At 39.4% G+C, this 14184-nt stretch overlaps 1 protein-coding gene across 8 annotated transcripts in view; it reads right to left on the reverse strand.

Annotated features, from left to right (window-relative positions):
* SPIN1 (spindlin 1) overlaps positions 1 to 14184 on the reverse strand; it is a 109955-nt gene that overhangs the window by 59182 nt on the left and 36589 nt on the right. For 3 of the 8 annotated variants that reach the window (XM_080670357.1, XM_080670355.1, XM_080670356.1), the window contains one exon: positions 13919 to 14022. The exons of 4 other annotated variants lie outside the window; for them this stretch is intronic. In XM_080670357.1, the coding sequence (XP_080526483.1) occupies positions 13919 to 14022 (104 nt within the window). Of the gene's footprint in view, positions 1 to 13918; positions 14023 to 14184 lie in introns of those variants that run through there. One more of the 8 variants, XM_080670362.1, reaches the window with a different exon arrangement.

A 14184-nucleotide genomic window follows, 5' to 3' on the forward strand; every position in this document is an offset into this window, starting at 1 on the left:
TGAGGGACCCCCCCCCCATCCATGCACGAATTTCGTGCACCAGGCCTCTAGTATAGTAAAAAATATTGTAATAACTATGTGCTGGACTTATCGGGGGATCACTTTGTAAATTATATAAGTGTCTAACTACTACACTGTACACCTGAAACTAATATAATATTGAATGTCAACTTAATTTAAAAATTAAAAAAATGTCAGTGGTTGAGGGTGGGGGAGGGATTAACAGCTGGAGCACAGGGATTTTTAGGATAGTGAAACTACTGTGTACTATACTATAATTGTGGATAAATGTCATTTTACATTTGTCAAAGCCCACAGAATGTATAACACAGAGTGAACCATAAGGAAAACACTGGACCCTGGGTGATGATGCAGTGTCAGTGTACGTTCATCAATTGTAACAAATGTACATTCTCATGTGAGACTATACTAGTGGTGGAGGCTAGGGAGAGGAAGGGGGTATATGAGAAATCATTGTACCCTCTGTTCAAAAAAATTAAGTGCATTTTTAAAAGTCCTTTTGAAAAAACTGAAGAGGTATTATTAAGACTTATTCTTCCATCAACACTTAAATAAGAGGTGATGCCTTTAATGTTGAGGAAAAATAATTTGAACCCTGTACCCAAGAAAACCAACTGACATTTACATTCATGTATGGGCTCAGAATTTACATCTCACACAAATCTCTCAAAGTTTCAGAGGATACTCTTAAGAAACGAAGAGAGAAAAGTGCACCATAAACACACAGAAGCCAAGCAACCACAGATATAACCCTGGAATGCAGAAGGCCAAAAGGCCATCTGTGAAGCTGGCTGAGAGCCATAGAGATGGAGCAAGAGACCAGGGACTCAAGGAGTTGTCAAGAAGCCAGAACCACACAGTAGGAAGATAAATTAGTCTTATCATAAAGGTTAATAACTAACATTTTTCAAAAGAGCTTCTGAAAGGAGACAAAAATGGGTGAGATAAGGACAGAAAAAGGAAAGCCAAAGAGGCCCTTACCTGACAAGATATTCAACCTCACACTTAAAACTACACTGAGACACACCATTTCTCACCCATCAGATGGACAAAAATCCATGTAGTTGGGAATATACTACTCTGGCAAGACTGTAGGAGAAACATTTACATACTGCTTGCTGGTAGGAATGAAAATGGTACAAAGCCATGGAGGGTAATCTGTTGGCATCCCACAGAATTACACAGGCACTAAGATATACTCAATCTTTCCTGGCAGGTGTAGCATAGCGGCTGAGTATCAACCTATGAACCAGGAGGTCACAGTTCGATTCCTAATCAGGGCACATGCCCAGGTTGTGGGTTCGATCCCCAGTAGGGGGTGTGCAGGAGGCAGCTGATCAATGATTCTCATCAATGATGTTTCTATATCTCCCTCTCCCTTCCTCATTGATATTCATAAAATATTTTTTAAAAAAGATTTGACCCAATCCTACTGTTGGCATCTATCCCAATGACACACAGATAACACATATATGGACCACTGCAATTATTATTTCTGATAGCAGAAATGTAGAAACAACCCAAATGTCCAAATGACTGACTACTGAACAAACTAATATGCTACATCCACACAATTGAACTTTATATACAGAGAGTCCTCGGGTGACGTCAGACTCGATGTACGTCATTTCGTGGTTACATCACCATCTCCTATTTATAAAAATAAAAAAAAAGTTCCATCATTTTGACGTATGTACATATGTGCTTTATGTTTGTTATTATTTATTTACCACAAGTAAAGGTCAGGAATTGTTATCTTTCTTTTACATTTTTTTTACTGTTTCACTTCATTACTGCTGTGTATGTGCTCTGTGAGTGATGTAGGTGCTTATGTAGGTGGGTTCCTACTTAAGGCGAAAATTGTGTCGTCACGCCGTAGGAATGGCTCTCCGACGTAACGGAGGACCTACTGTAATTGAAAAGAGCCATGAGGAAGATCCCTGTACATTGCTAAGGAGCGGTCACCAAGACATACAGTTTAGTGGAAAACAGAAAAGTAGATAGGTGTGTATATAGTCACTGGGCACTGATGTCAGTTTGTAATGGAAAATGGGTTATATCACCTCTATGAGCATCACAGATTTTTCAGTGGAAAACAGAACAAGATCCTTTACCAGGTACCTACAACTATTTTGTTGACAGAAGTGAGAAAGACATATTTACAAATTAAGTGTTCTAGGACTCACAAAATAGTTATTTAAACTACACTAAACTGCCCTGGCCCGATAGCTCAGTTGATAAAGAGTATTGTACCAATACACCAAGATTGCAGGTTCAAACCCCAGTCAGGGCACATACAAGAGTCAACCAATGAATCTGTAAATAAGTAAACAACAAATCAATGTTTTTCCCTCTCCCTTCCTCTCTACAAATCAATCAATCAATAAAAAATAAAAAACTGCACTAAACCATGATGGACAAGAAAAACTATGCACAAACTTTTCTAACAGAAGCGCATTCAGATACATGTCCCAAAATTACCAACTTTTAACTTAACTTTGGTCTTTATCTTTGGAACATCTGAATTCACACAAATTATGTTCCAGCAACTAAAATGGATTAGCAATACTCAACAATGCCCCTCCACACCACAATCACTGCCTCCAATCCTCCCAATTCACTCATTCCTCTCCTGTGAGCACCTTTTCCTCCTGTGAAATTTCCCTGGGAAGCTGTCAAGGTGACACTCTCCCTGCTGCACAGCCATTTAATAAGCCCAGCTTTGCAGTCATCACTGAAAGTGCCACTTCAACGGGTGGTAAAGGAGTAGGAATTTAAAACTTTTTAGGGTGAAATCAGGAAATATGATATTGGATATTTTCATACAAGCAGGAAATCTGAAATCTCATCTATAGAGAAAACACTCACAAATAGTGACATGTGGAGGCCCCAATAATATACGTGAAGTCCACCAGGAAACAAGGTCCACTTTCACACACACAGATTCCAATCAACTTCTCTGTGCCTTACTAGAAGATCCACCTTAGACTGAAAGACATTTAAGAGAAACCTCCGGATGAAACACAAAGACCAAAAGCAACAAGATACCAAGACACACATAAGAGGCAGAGCTAATTCAAGAAAGGCTTTTTAAAAATATAATGTTGTTGGAGTCCTTCCCCTTGAGTTGGGCTTCCACTTAGCCCCCAATATTTCCAAGTAAATATTTTCCAGCCTTTTTCATTTGCGTGCGGCCTCCTCCAGAGCCCAAACCCTGAACCTGAACCCTGAACCAAGTGGAATGTGAAAGGGGTTCACTACAAACTGGCGCCTTCGACCTGAGACCTTTGGAGGGGATGATATTTTCGCCTAGAGCAAAGAAAGGAAGAATACACCGAAAAGGATCTCAGTTGTGTCATAGACAGTTAAGACTTAATAGTTAAGGGGAGAAACCAAGATGGCGGCATAGGTAAGCACCTAAACTGCTGCCCCGCACAACAATTTCAAAACTACAACTAAAAGATAGAACGGACACCATCCAGAACCACAGGAAAGCTGGCTGAGTGGAAATTCTACAACTAGAAGGAAAGAGGAAAGCTCACGGAGAAGGAGCGGCAAAGAGCTGAGGTACGGAGACACGCACGCAGAGAGGAAGGGTGGCGGAGTGCCTGGCTGGCTTTCTCTGGCGGGAGGGGGAAAGAAGCCCCCGACTGCACTGAACTCCAGTTCCGACTGCACTGAACCTCAGTTCCAGGTGAAACCCTGTGGGCCCAGGCTCATACAGGGGGAGTTTGGACTGTCAGGTAGAGAGAAAGGCACACAAAGACTCGGAGACTCAGGGGAGCTGCGGCGGCAGGAGTCTGGAGGCACGAGTGTGCACAAAGACTGACTGCGGAGGTTACCACAGGCTATCCCTAGCGGAAGGGAGGCGGAAGCTCCTGACAGCACTGAACCCCAGCTCCAACTGCACTGAACCCCAGTTCCAGGCGAGCCCCTGGCGACCCACGCTCTTGTGGGGGGAATCTGGACTGTAAGGCGGAAACTCGGGAACCGCGGAAGGCAGAGGTCTGGAGACTCGTGCGCAAGGGCAGGGTTGACGGGAAGCCAAGACTGCCTGCCCCGCCCTGAGACTCCACCCCTTCCAAGCTGAGCACAGAGGCTTTTGCAATCTGGCAAGGCTAATCCTATAAGGCTGTCTCCAGCACCGAACTTCTCCCAGCATAGACACAGCTGATCCTCACAGCCAACTGGCCTGCAGGTTAATTCCTCCCAGTGATACCAAGAACAATCAAGACTTAACTACAACAAGGCTGTACACACAGTCCACAAAGGGGTGCACCAAGAGTGTCCACCTCAGGTTAACTGGGGAGGCCGACCCACTGGGCCATATAGGAAACCTAGCACACAACTCAGGGAAGCAGTGCAAAATGGGGAGACGAAGAAACAGATCACAAACGAGAGAAATGGAGGAAAACAAACGACTGGATATAGAATTCAAAACCACGGTTATAAGGCTTTTCAAGAATATCCTAGAAAAGGCCGATAAATATAACGAGACCCTCGAAGATATGAAAAAGGCCAACTAGAAATTAAACATACACTGACTGAAATAAAAAATATTATACAGAGACCCAACAGCAGACTAGAGGAACGCAAGAATCAAGTCAAAGATTTGAAATACAAAGAAGCAAAGAACACTCAACCGAAAAAGCAAAAAGAAAAAAAAATCCAAAAAGTTGAAGATAGTGTAAGAAGACTCTGGGACAACTTCAAGCATACCAACATCAGAATTATGGGGGTGCCAGAAGAAGAGAGAGAGCAAGATACTGAAAACCTATTTGAAGAAATAATGACTGAAAACTTCCCCCACCTGGTGAAAGAAATAGACTTACAAGTCCAGGAAGCGCACAGAAACCCAAACAAAAGGAATCCAAAGAGGACCACACCAAGACATATCATAATTAAAATGCCAAGAGCAAAAGACAGAGAGAGAATATTAAAAGCAGCAAGAGAAAAACAGTTAGTTACCTACAAGGGAGCACCCATACGATTGTCAGCTGATTTCTCAACAGAAACTATGCAGGCCAGATGGGAGTGGCAAGAAATTTTCAATGTGATGAATAGCAAGAACCTACAAACGAGACTACTCTACCCAGCAAAGCTATCATTCAGAATTGAAGGTCAGATAAAGAGCTTCACAGATAAGAAAAAGCTAAAGGAGTTCATCACCACCAAACCAGTATTATATGAAATGCTGAAAGGTATTCTTTAAGAAGAGGAAGAAGAAAAAGGTAAAGATAAAAATCATGAACAACAAATACATATCTATCAACAAGTGAACCTAAAATTCAAGTGAATTAAAAATCTGAGAAACAGAATAAACTGGTGAATATAATAGAATCAGGGGCATAGAAAGGGAGTGGACTGATAATTCTCAGTGGGAAAGGGGTATGGAGGGTGCAGGAAGAGACTGGACAAAAATCGTACACCTATGGATGAGGACAGTGTAGGGGAGGTAAGGGCAAAGGGTGGGGTGGGAACCGGGTGGAGGGGAGCTATGGGGGTAAAAAGGAGAAACAATTGTAATAATCTGAACAGTAAAGATTTATTAAATTAAAAGATATATATATATAATGTTGCCCTAACTGGTTTGGCTCAGTGGATAGAGCATCGGCCTGCGGACTGAAGGGTCCCAGGTTCGATTCCGGTCAAGGGCATGTACCTTGGTTGCAGGCACATCCCCAGGAGGGGGTATGCAGGAGGCAGATGATCGATGTTTCTCTCTCATCGATGTTTCTAACTCTCTATCCCTCCCCTCTCCCTTCCTCTCTGTAAAAAAATCAATATTTTTTTTAAAAATAATGTTGAGCCTCAGAAGTATAAGCTACTTACATCTATGAAATAAATAACAGCGATATCAGAGGAATGGCAGTGTAAGGGCGCAACTTTTCCTCTCCCACAGACATTTCAACAAGTTACCTTATATAATTTAACAAAGAAATCCCTGCTTAACTCACACATACCTGAGAGACCCCCACTGTCCGGCCAGGCAGTGGTGTTTTAGACAGAGAAAGAGAGCCATAGAACCCTGCCGCTGCTTAAACTCCCAAGAATCGCTTCCCACTGCCCTTATAGTCAGGTCCAGGAGCATATTATCTGTAAACCAAGAGCTGATGCAATTGAATCACTGTTTCCCTCTGTGACTGATCTCCAGGATGGGTGCCTGGGGCATAATGGCGACCATTATGGGGAGGATAAAACATACCCCACCCCCAAGCAGTGCAGCTGTACTGTCCTATGGAAGTTGTGAAGGTTCAAATCTGGAAGACCACAGAGGTAAAAAATCTTGTGATTCAGCACCATCTACTAGAATATAGTAGAAAGACCTCTTCAGAGATAAATGCAAAAACAAAGAAGGATAGCAAAGACCTTGAAAAACCATAGCAACGAAAATGACCAGAAAGAAAATGAAAAATCCCTAGAAAGCAGGCTGGAACACATGGAAATATGTTATATAAATGACAAGAGATTTCAAGACTGCAGTTCTGAAAATACTCAGATGAGAGAAAATACTGACAGGCAATTCAGTGCACTCAGAAAACAAATCAATGAACAAAATGAGTATTTTACCAAGGAAATTGAAATTTTAAAAAAGAACCCATCAGAAATCCTGGAAATGAAGCATGCAATTATTAAGGAGATAAAGAGTGATCTACTGAGCATAGAAAACAGAACCAACCAATAGAGAAAAGAATTAGTGATACCAAAGATAGAAATCTAGAAATGACACAGAGGGAAGAAGAGAGAGACCTGAGAATAAAGAAAAATGAAAAGCTCTACGAGACCTATCTGACTGCATCAGAAAAAGCAATATTAGAATTATAGACAGTGCAGAGGAGGAAGACAGGGAGCATGGAATGGAGAGTCTATTAAAACAATAGATAGTGGATGAGAACTTCCCAAATCTATGTAAAGAACTAAATCCTCAAATCCAAGAAGCAAATAGAACACCTAGTTATCTCAATCCAAAGAGGCCCTCTCAAAGGCACTTGGTATTGAAGCTGTCAAAAATTAAAAGAAAAAATTCTCAAAGCAGCCAGGGAAAAGAAGGAAGTGGCCTACAAAGGAAAATCCATCTGAATTTCATCTGATTTCTCAGCAGAAACTCTATAATCCAGAAGAGAGTGGAACCAAATATTCAAATGTCTGAAAGAGAGGAATTATCAGCCATAAATAATATATCCAGCAAAATTACCCTTTAAATATAAAAGAGAAATAAAGATATTCCCAGACATACAGAAGCTGAGGGATTTTATCACCAGAAAACCTCCATTGCAGGAAATACTCAAGGGAGTTATTCTACCTGAAACATAAAACATAAGGTAACAATACTACGAGTAAGATTACCAAAAAAATTACAGCATAAACGGATAATTTGTGACAACAAAAACATACAAAGGAAGGGGAAAGGTCTGAACTGGCAAAGGAAGATGAAAGTCAGATGCACTCAAAAGGAAAAAAACTACGGATTATATATGTAACTTCATTCTTTATAAACCTAATGGTAATCACACATAAAAATCCCAAACCAGGACATATAGCTTTTTTAAAAAAAGGGAAACAGATGAAAGAAGTATGGAATAACACCAAACAAAAATAACAGACAGAAACATAAAGGAAAAGAACCAATGGAGGCACAGAGCTACCATAAAACAAAAAATAAAATGGCTATAGGAAATCCTCATATATCAATAATTACCCTAAATGTAAATGGTCTGAATTCACCAATAAAGAGGCACAGAGTAGCAGAGTGGATTAAAAAACAAAACCCTTGCCGAAACCGGTTTGGCTCAGTGGATAGAGCGTCTGCCTGCGGACTGAAGGGTCCCAGGTTCGATTCCAGTCAAGGGCATGTACCCTTGGTTGTGGGCCAATCCCCAGTGGGAGGTGTGCAGGAGGCAGCTGATCGATGTTTCTCTCTCATCGATGTTTCTAGCTCTCTATCCCTCTCCCTTCCTCTCTGTAAAATATCAATAAAATATATTAAAAAAAAGCCAAAACCGGTTTTGCTCAGTGGATAGAGCATCAGCCTGCGGACTGAAGGGTCCCAGGTTCGATTCCGGTCAAGGGCATGTAACTTGGTTGCGGGCACATCCCCAGTAGGAGGTGTGCAAGAGGCAGCTGATCGATGTTTCTCTCTCATCGATGTTTCTAGCTCTCTATCCCTCTTCCTTCCTCTCTGTAAAAAATCAATAAAATATATAAAAAATATATATATATTAAAAAAAAAAAACCCAACCATATGCTGCCTATAAGAGACATATCTTAGCTGCAAATAAAAAGGTAGATTCAAAGTAAAAGGGTGAAAAATGACTCTCTAAGCAAATAACATACACAATAAAGCAGGTGTAGCCATCCTTATATCTGACAACATAGATTTCAAGATAACAAAGAAAAAAGAGACAAAGATGGATACTTTATAATGATAAAGAAAACACTACATCAAGAAAACATAACACTTCTTAATACATATATATGCACCCAACCAGGAAGCACCAAAATATATAAAACTACTCACAGAACTAAAGAAAGAAACGGATCAAAACACTATCATAATTGGAGACCTTAATACTCCATTGACAGCTCTAGACAGATCAACCAAATAAAAAATCAATAAACACCAGCATTAAATAAAACACTAGACCAAATGGACATTTACAGAACATTTCATTCCAGAACATAGGATTATATATTCTTCTCCAGCACACCTGGAACATTCTCAAGGAAGACTTTATGTTGGGTCACAAAACAAGCATCAACAAATTCAATAAGATTGAAATTATACAAAGCAAATTCTCTGACCATGATGCCTTGAAACTAGAAATCAACTGCAGAAAGGAAGAAAAGAAACCCACAAATATGTGGAGATTAAACAACATACTACCAAAAAATGACAGGGTCAAAGAAGAAATAAAAGATGAGATCAAAAGATATATAGAGACAAATGAGAATGACAATACAAAATATCAAAACCTCTGGGATGCAGCGAAAGCAGTAACAAGAGGGAAGTTTATATCGTTACAGGTCTATCTCAAGAAACAAGAGCAAACATCACATCTTATAGGTACTACAAAAAAAGAACAAAAGCAACCCAAAGTCAGCAAGGAGAAAAGAAATAATAAAAATTAGAGCAGAATAAGATGAAATAAGAGAACAAGAAGACTACAAAATTTTAATATAACAAAGAGTTGGTTCTTTGAAAATATTAATAAAATTTACAATCCCCTGTCTAGATTCAGTAAGCAAAAAAGGGAAAAGACCCATATAAACAAAATGAAAAATGAGAGAGAAGTCACCACAGGCATTACAAATATACAAAGGATCATACTAGAATATTATGAAAGATTATATGCCACCAAATTCAATAACCTAGAAGAAATGGATAAGTTCCTAGAAATTTATATATCCTTCTTAGACTAAATCATGAAGAATTAGAAAATCTAAATAAACTAATCAGCAGTGAGGAAATTGAAACAACTATCAAAAACTTCCCAGCCAAATCCGGTTTGGCTCAGTGGATAGAGCGTCGGCCTGCGGACTGAGGGGTCCCAGGTTCGATTCCGGTCAAGGGCATGTACCTTGGTTGCGGGCACATACCCAGTGGGAGGTGTGCAGGAGGCAGCTGATTGATGTTTCTCTCTCATCGATGTTTCTAACTCTCTGTCCCTCTTCCTTCCTCTCTGTAAAAAAATCAATAAAATATATTAAAAAAAAAAAAAACTTCCCAAAAAACAAAAGTCCAGGATGAGCTGGCTTCACCAGTCAATTATACCAAACATTCAAATAAGATTTTAAACCTATCCTTCTCAAATTCTTACAAAAAATTAAAGAGGCAATAATGCCTACTACATTCTATGACAAAACCTGGCAAAGATAACACACAAAAAGAAAACTATAGACAAATATCTGTGATGAATACAGATCTAAAATCCTAAACAAAATACTAGCAAATTTAACACAACAGTACATCACAAAAATTATACATCACAATCCAGTGAGGATCATTCCAGGGGCACAAGGATGGTTCAACATACACAAATCAATTGCAGAGTACGCCACATTAATAAAAGAAAGGATAAAAATCATATGATCTTATCAATAGATGCACAAAAAGCATTTGATAAGATATAACATACATTTATGATTAAAACCCTCAATAAAACAGGAATAGAAGGACAGTATTTCAACATAATAAAGGCCTCAGCTAACATCATACTCAAATGGCAAAAAACTGAAAGCTTTTCCCCTAAGATCAGGAACCAGACAAGGATGTCCACTCTCACCACTCTTATTACACACAGTGCTGGAAGTCCTAGCCAGAGCAATAAGGCAAGAGAAAGAAATAAAAGGCATCCAAATAGGGAATGAGGAAGTCAAACTGTCACTTTTTGTAGACGGCCTAATTCTGTATATAGAAAACCCTAAAGACTCCACCAAAAAACTCTTAGAAACAATACACAAATACAGTCAAGTTGCAGGATACAAAATCAACATGCACAAATCCATTGCCTTCGTGTATACTAACAACAAAACTTCAGAAAAAGAAATGAAAAACAAACAATTCCTTTTGCAATAGCAACCAAAAGAATAAAGTACCTAGGAATAAAGTTAACAAAAGATGTGAAAGACCTATACACTGAAAATTACAAAGCATTATTAAAAAGACATTGAAAAAGACACAACAAAATGTAAAAATATCCCGTGTTCATGGATTGGAAGAATCAACAGTTAAAACGGTCATGTTACCCAAAGCAATATACAGATTTAATGCAATCCCCATCAAAATCCCAATGTCATTTTTTAAAGAAATAGAACGAGAAATCATCAGATATGTATGGAACCACAAAAGACCCTGAATAGCCAAAGCAATCCTGAGGAAGAACAAACGGGAGGTATCACGCTACCTGTCTTCAACTTATACTACAGAGCTACGATAATCAAAACAGCTCAGTATTGGCAGAGAAATAGACACACAGATCAATGGAACAGAATAGAGAGCCCAGCTGTAAAACCACATGCATATGAACTGATAATTTTCAACAAAGGAGGCAGAAACGCACAATGGAGTAAAGATGGTCTATTCAATAAATGGTGCTGGGGAAACTAGAAAGCCACATGCAAACAAATGAAACTGGATTACAGTTTGTCTGCAGGTACAAAAATTAATTCAAAATGGATCAAAGACCTAAACATAAGACCCGAAACAGTAAGTTACATAGGAGAAAATACAGGTACCACATTTATAGATCTGGGTTGTAGAGAACATTTTATGAACCTGACCCCAAAGGCAAGGGAAGTAAAAGCAAAAATAAACGAATGGACTACATCAAACTCAAAAGATTCTGCACAGCAAAACAAACGGACAACAAAACAAAGAGGCAGCCAACCAGAGGGGAGGTGATATTTGCAAACAGTAGCTCCAACGAATGTTTATTTTCCAAAATATATAAAGAATTCGTAAAACTCAACACCAAAAAACCCAATCAAAAAGCGGGCAGAAGACCTGAAAATACACCTCTCCCAAGAAGATATACAAACCAACAGATATATGAAAAGATGTTCAACCTCACTGGTAATAAGGAAATGCAAATCAAAACTAAAGTGAGATACCACCTTACACTTGTTAGAGTGGCCATTACCAATAAGACAAGTAATAACAAGTGTTGGAGAGGTTGTGGAAAAAAGGGAACCCTCATTCACTGCTGGTGGGAATGTAGACTGGTACAACCACTATGGAAAGCAGTCTGGCAATTCCTCAAAAAATTAAGAATAGAGCTATCATAAGACTCAGCAATCCCACTCCTGGGTATACACCCGAAAAACTTGAAATCATGTACTTAACCAAAGTGTCCCATGATAGAGGGCTGGATAAAGAAAATGTGGTCCACACACACAATGGAACACTACTCAGCCATAAGAAAGGATGAAATAGCGCCATTTGCAACATCATGGGTGGACCTTGAGAAGATTATGCTAAGTGAACTAAGTCAGTCACAAAAGCTAAAAACCACATGATTTCACTCATATGTAAGATATCAAACTAAAACTCATGAACACAAACAGCAGTGTGGTGGTTGCCATAGTGAAGGGGGTGGGGAGAGAAGGGGATCCTAGGATCCTAATATAAGGTGACAGAAGAATATTTCACTCTGGGTAGTGGACAAACAGTGCAATATACAGATTTTGTAACATAGAGACCCACACCTGAAACTTGTATGTTCCTGTTGACAATGTCATCCCAATCAATTTAATAAATTTAAAAAAAGAAATAAACAGATAGAACAAAAAAGATATTTTAAATCCTTACTGAAATTTTTTTTAAAGGTTGGAAAATAGCCTGGCAGGGTGGCTCAGTGGTTGAGCATTGACCTATGAACCAGGAGGTCACGGTTCGATTCCCAGTCAGGACAAAAGGTTGGAAAATAGCCCTGGATGTTGTAGCTCAGCTGGTTGGAATGTCCTCCCATTCACTGGAAAGGTCATGGGTTCGATTCGTGGTCAAGACACATATGAGAGGTAATAATAGATCGATGTTTCTCTCTCACATCAATGTTTCTCCTAATTCTCCCCACTTCCTTAACTCCACCCTCTCATTCCCCCTTCCTCTCTCTAAATATATCCTCCAGTGAGGATTTTTTACAAAGTCATTTCTAACCTAGAATCTATTACCCCACCAAAGACTGAGCATGAGAGTAGAATAAAGACAATGTGAACAAAAGGTCTCAAAAAAACAACAACCCATCTTCTATATGCATTTCTGAAAAATGTACTTGGTTCAAAAGGGTTCAGTATTTATACAGTGATTATAACAGATGCAATAAATATATATTTAAAAAAATATTTTTATTGATTTCAGAGACGAATGGAAAGGGGGAGAGATAGAAACATCAATGATGAGAGAATCATTAATCGGCTGCCTCCTGCACACCCCACACTGGGGACTGAGCCCACAACCGGGTCATGTATCCTGACCGGGAATCGAACCCTGACCTCCTGGTTCATAGGTTGACATTCAACCATTGAGCCACACGGGCTGGACACAATAAAAATAATTTCAGCCAAACTCTTTATTAGGAGTCCGATGAAAGAGGGAGATATTATGTGAATAAGCCAAAATCCTCAACAGATTTCGATATATAATATCAAAATTGTCAGAACAAGAGAAATTTGTATACTCATTATTTACAAATTTGGAAGGTAAAAATTAGAATAAATGGAGTGCCTAACTTTAAAAAAAAATAGATCTTATAACTGTTGAATAATTTTTTTAAATACTGATTTTATAGAGAAGGGGGGAGAGAGATAGAGAGAGATCCACTGGATGCCTCCCACACATGCACCAATCGGGGATCGAACCCACAACCTGGGTATGTGCCCAGACTAGGAATTGAACCGGCCACCTTTTGTTGTACGAGATGACACTCCAACCAACTGAACCACACCAGCCAGGGCTGGAGTGCCTACCTTTTTGCTGTAAGTCTTTGGCACTATTTGACATTTTCAACTGTGAATTTTTATTAAAGTATGCCATAAAAGGAGGAAAATTGCAGCTACTTGGTAAAATAGTAAAAATGGAGGCTAACTCAGGAAAAATATATGAAAAAAGTTATACCATACCATAGGACTTGCTGCCTAATGGCATTAGGTATATAAACCTGTTATCTTTAAAATAAAAATCCCGAATATATTAAACTAGATATATTAAAAAACGTAAAAATTCAATTTTCTAATTTTCATTGATCACTCACACTCTATGTTAAACACTACCCAATATTTACCATGGAGGCAGTTTAAATTCTTTGACATGCCTCTCATTCAGCACAGCACATGCTCCCTCCCTTGAAATCTGGGCAGGCGCCTGGACTGCCTCAAGGAACAGAATACAACAGAAGTGAACCTGTAAGACTTCGGAGGCTCAGACAGAAGAGACCACGCAGCTGTTCCAGTTCCTCTCAGGACACTTCCTCTGGGAACCTCCACGTGAGAAGCCCAGCTATCCACCTAGAAAAAGACGCCTTAGGAGCTGGACTGTTGAAGCCCCCAGCTTTTACCTTTGAGATGGCACCGCCTAAGGGCATAGCTGAACCACCATACCAACTCTGGAATGCCTACCTGGGCTTCCTGTTACATAAGAAAAACAAAACAAAACCCTCTTTCCGTGAA

This window comes from Plecotus auritus, assembly GCF_963455305.1.
Source record: "Plecotus auritus genome assembly, chromosome: 5".
Classification (NCBI taxonomy): domain Eukaryota; kingdom Metazoa; phylum Chordata; class Mammalia; order Chiroptera; family Vespertilionidae; genus Plecotus; species Plecotus auritus.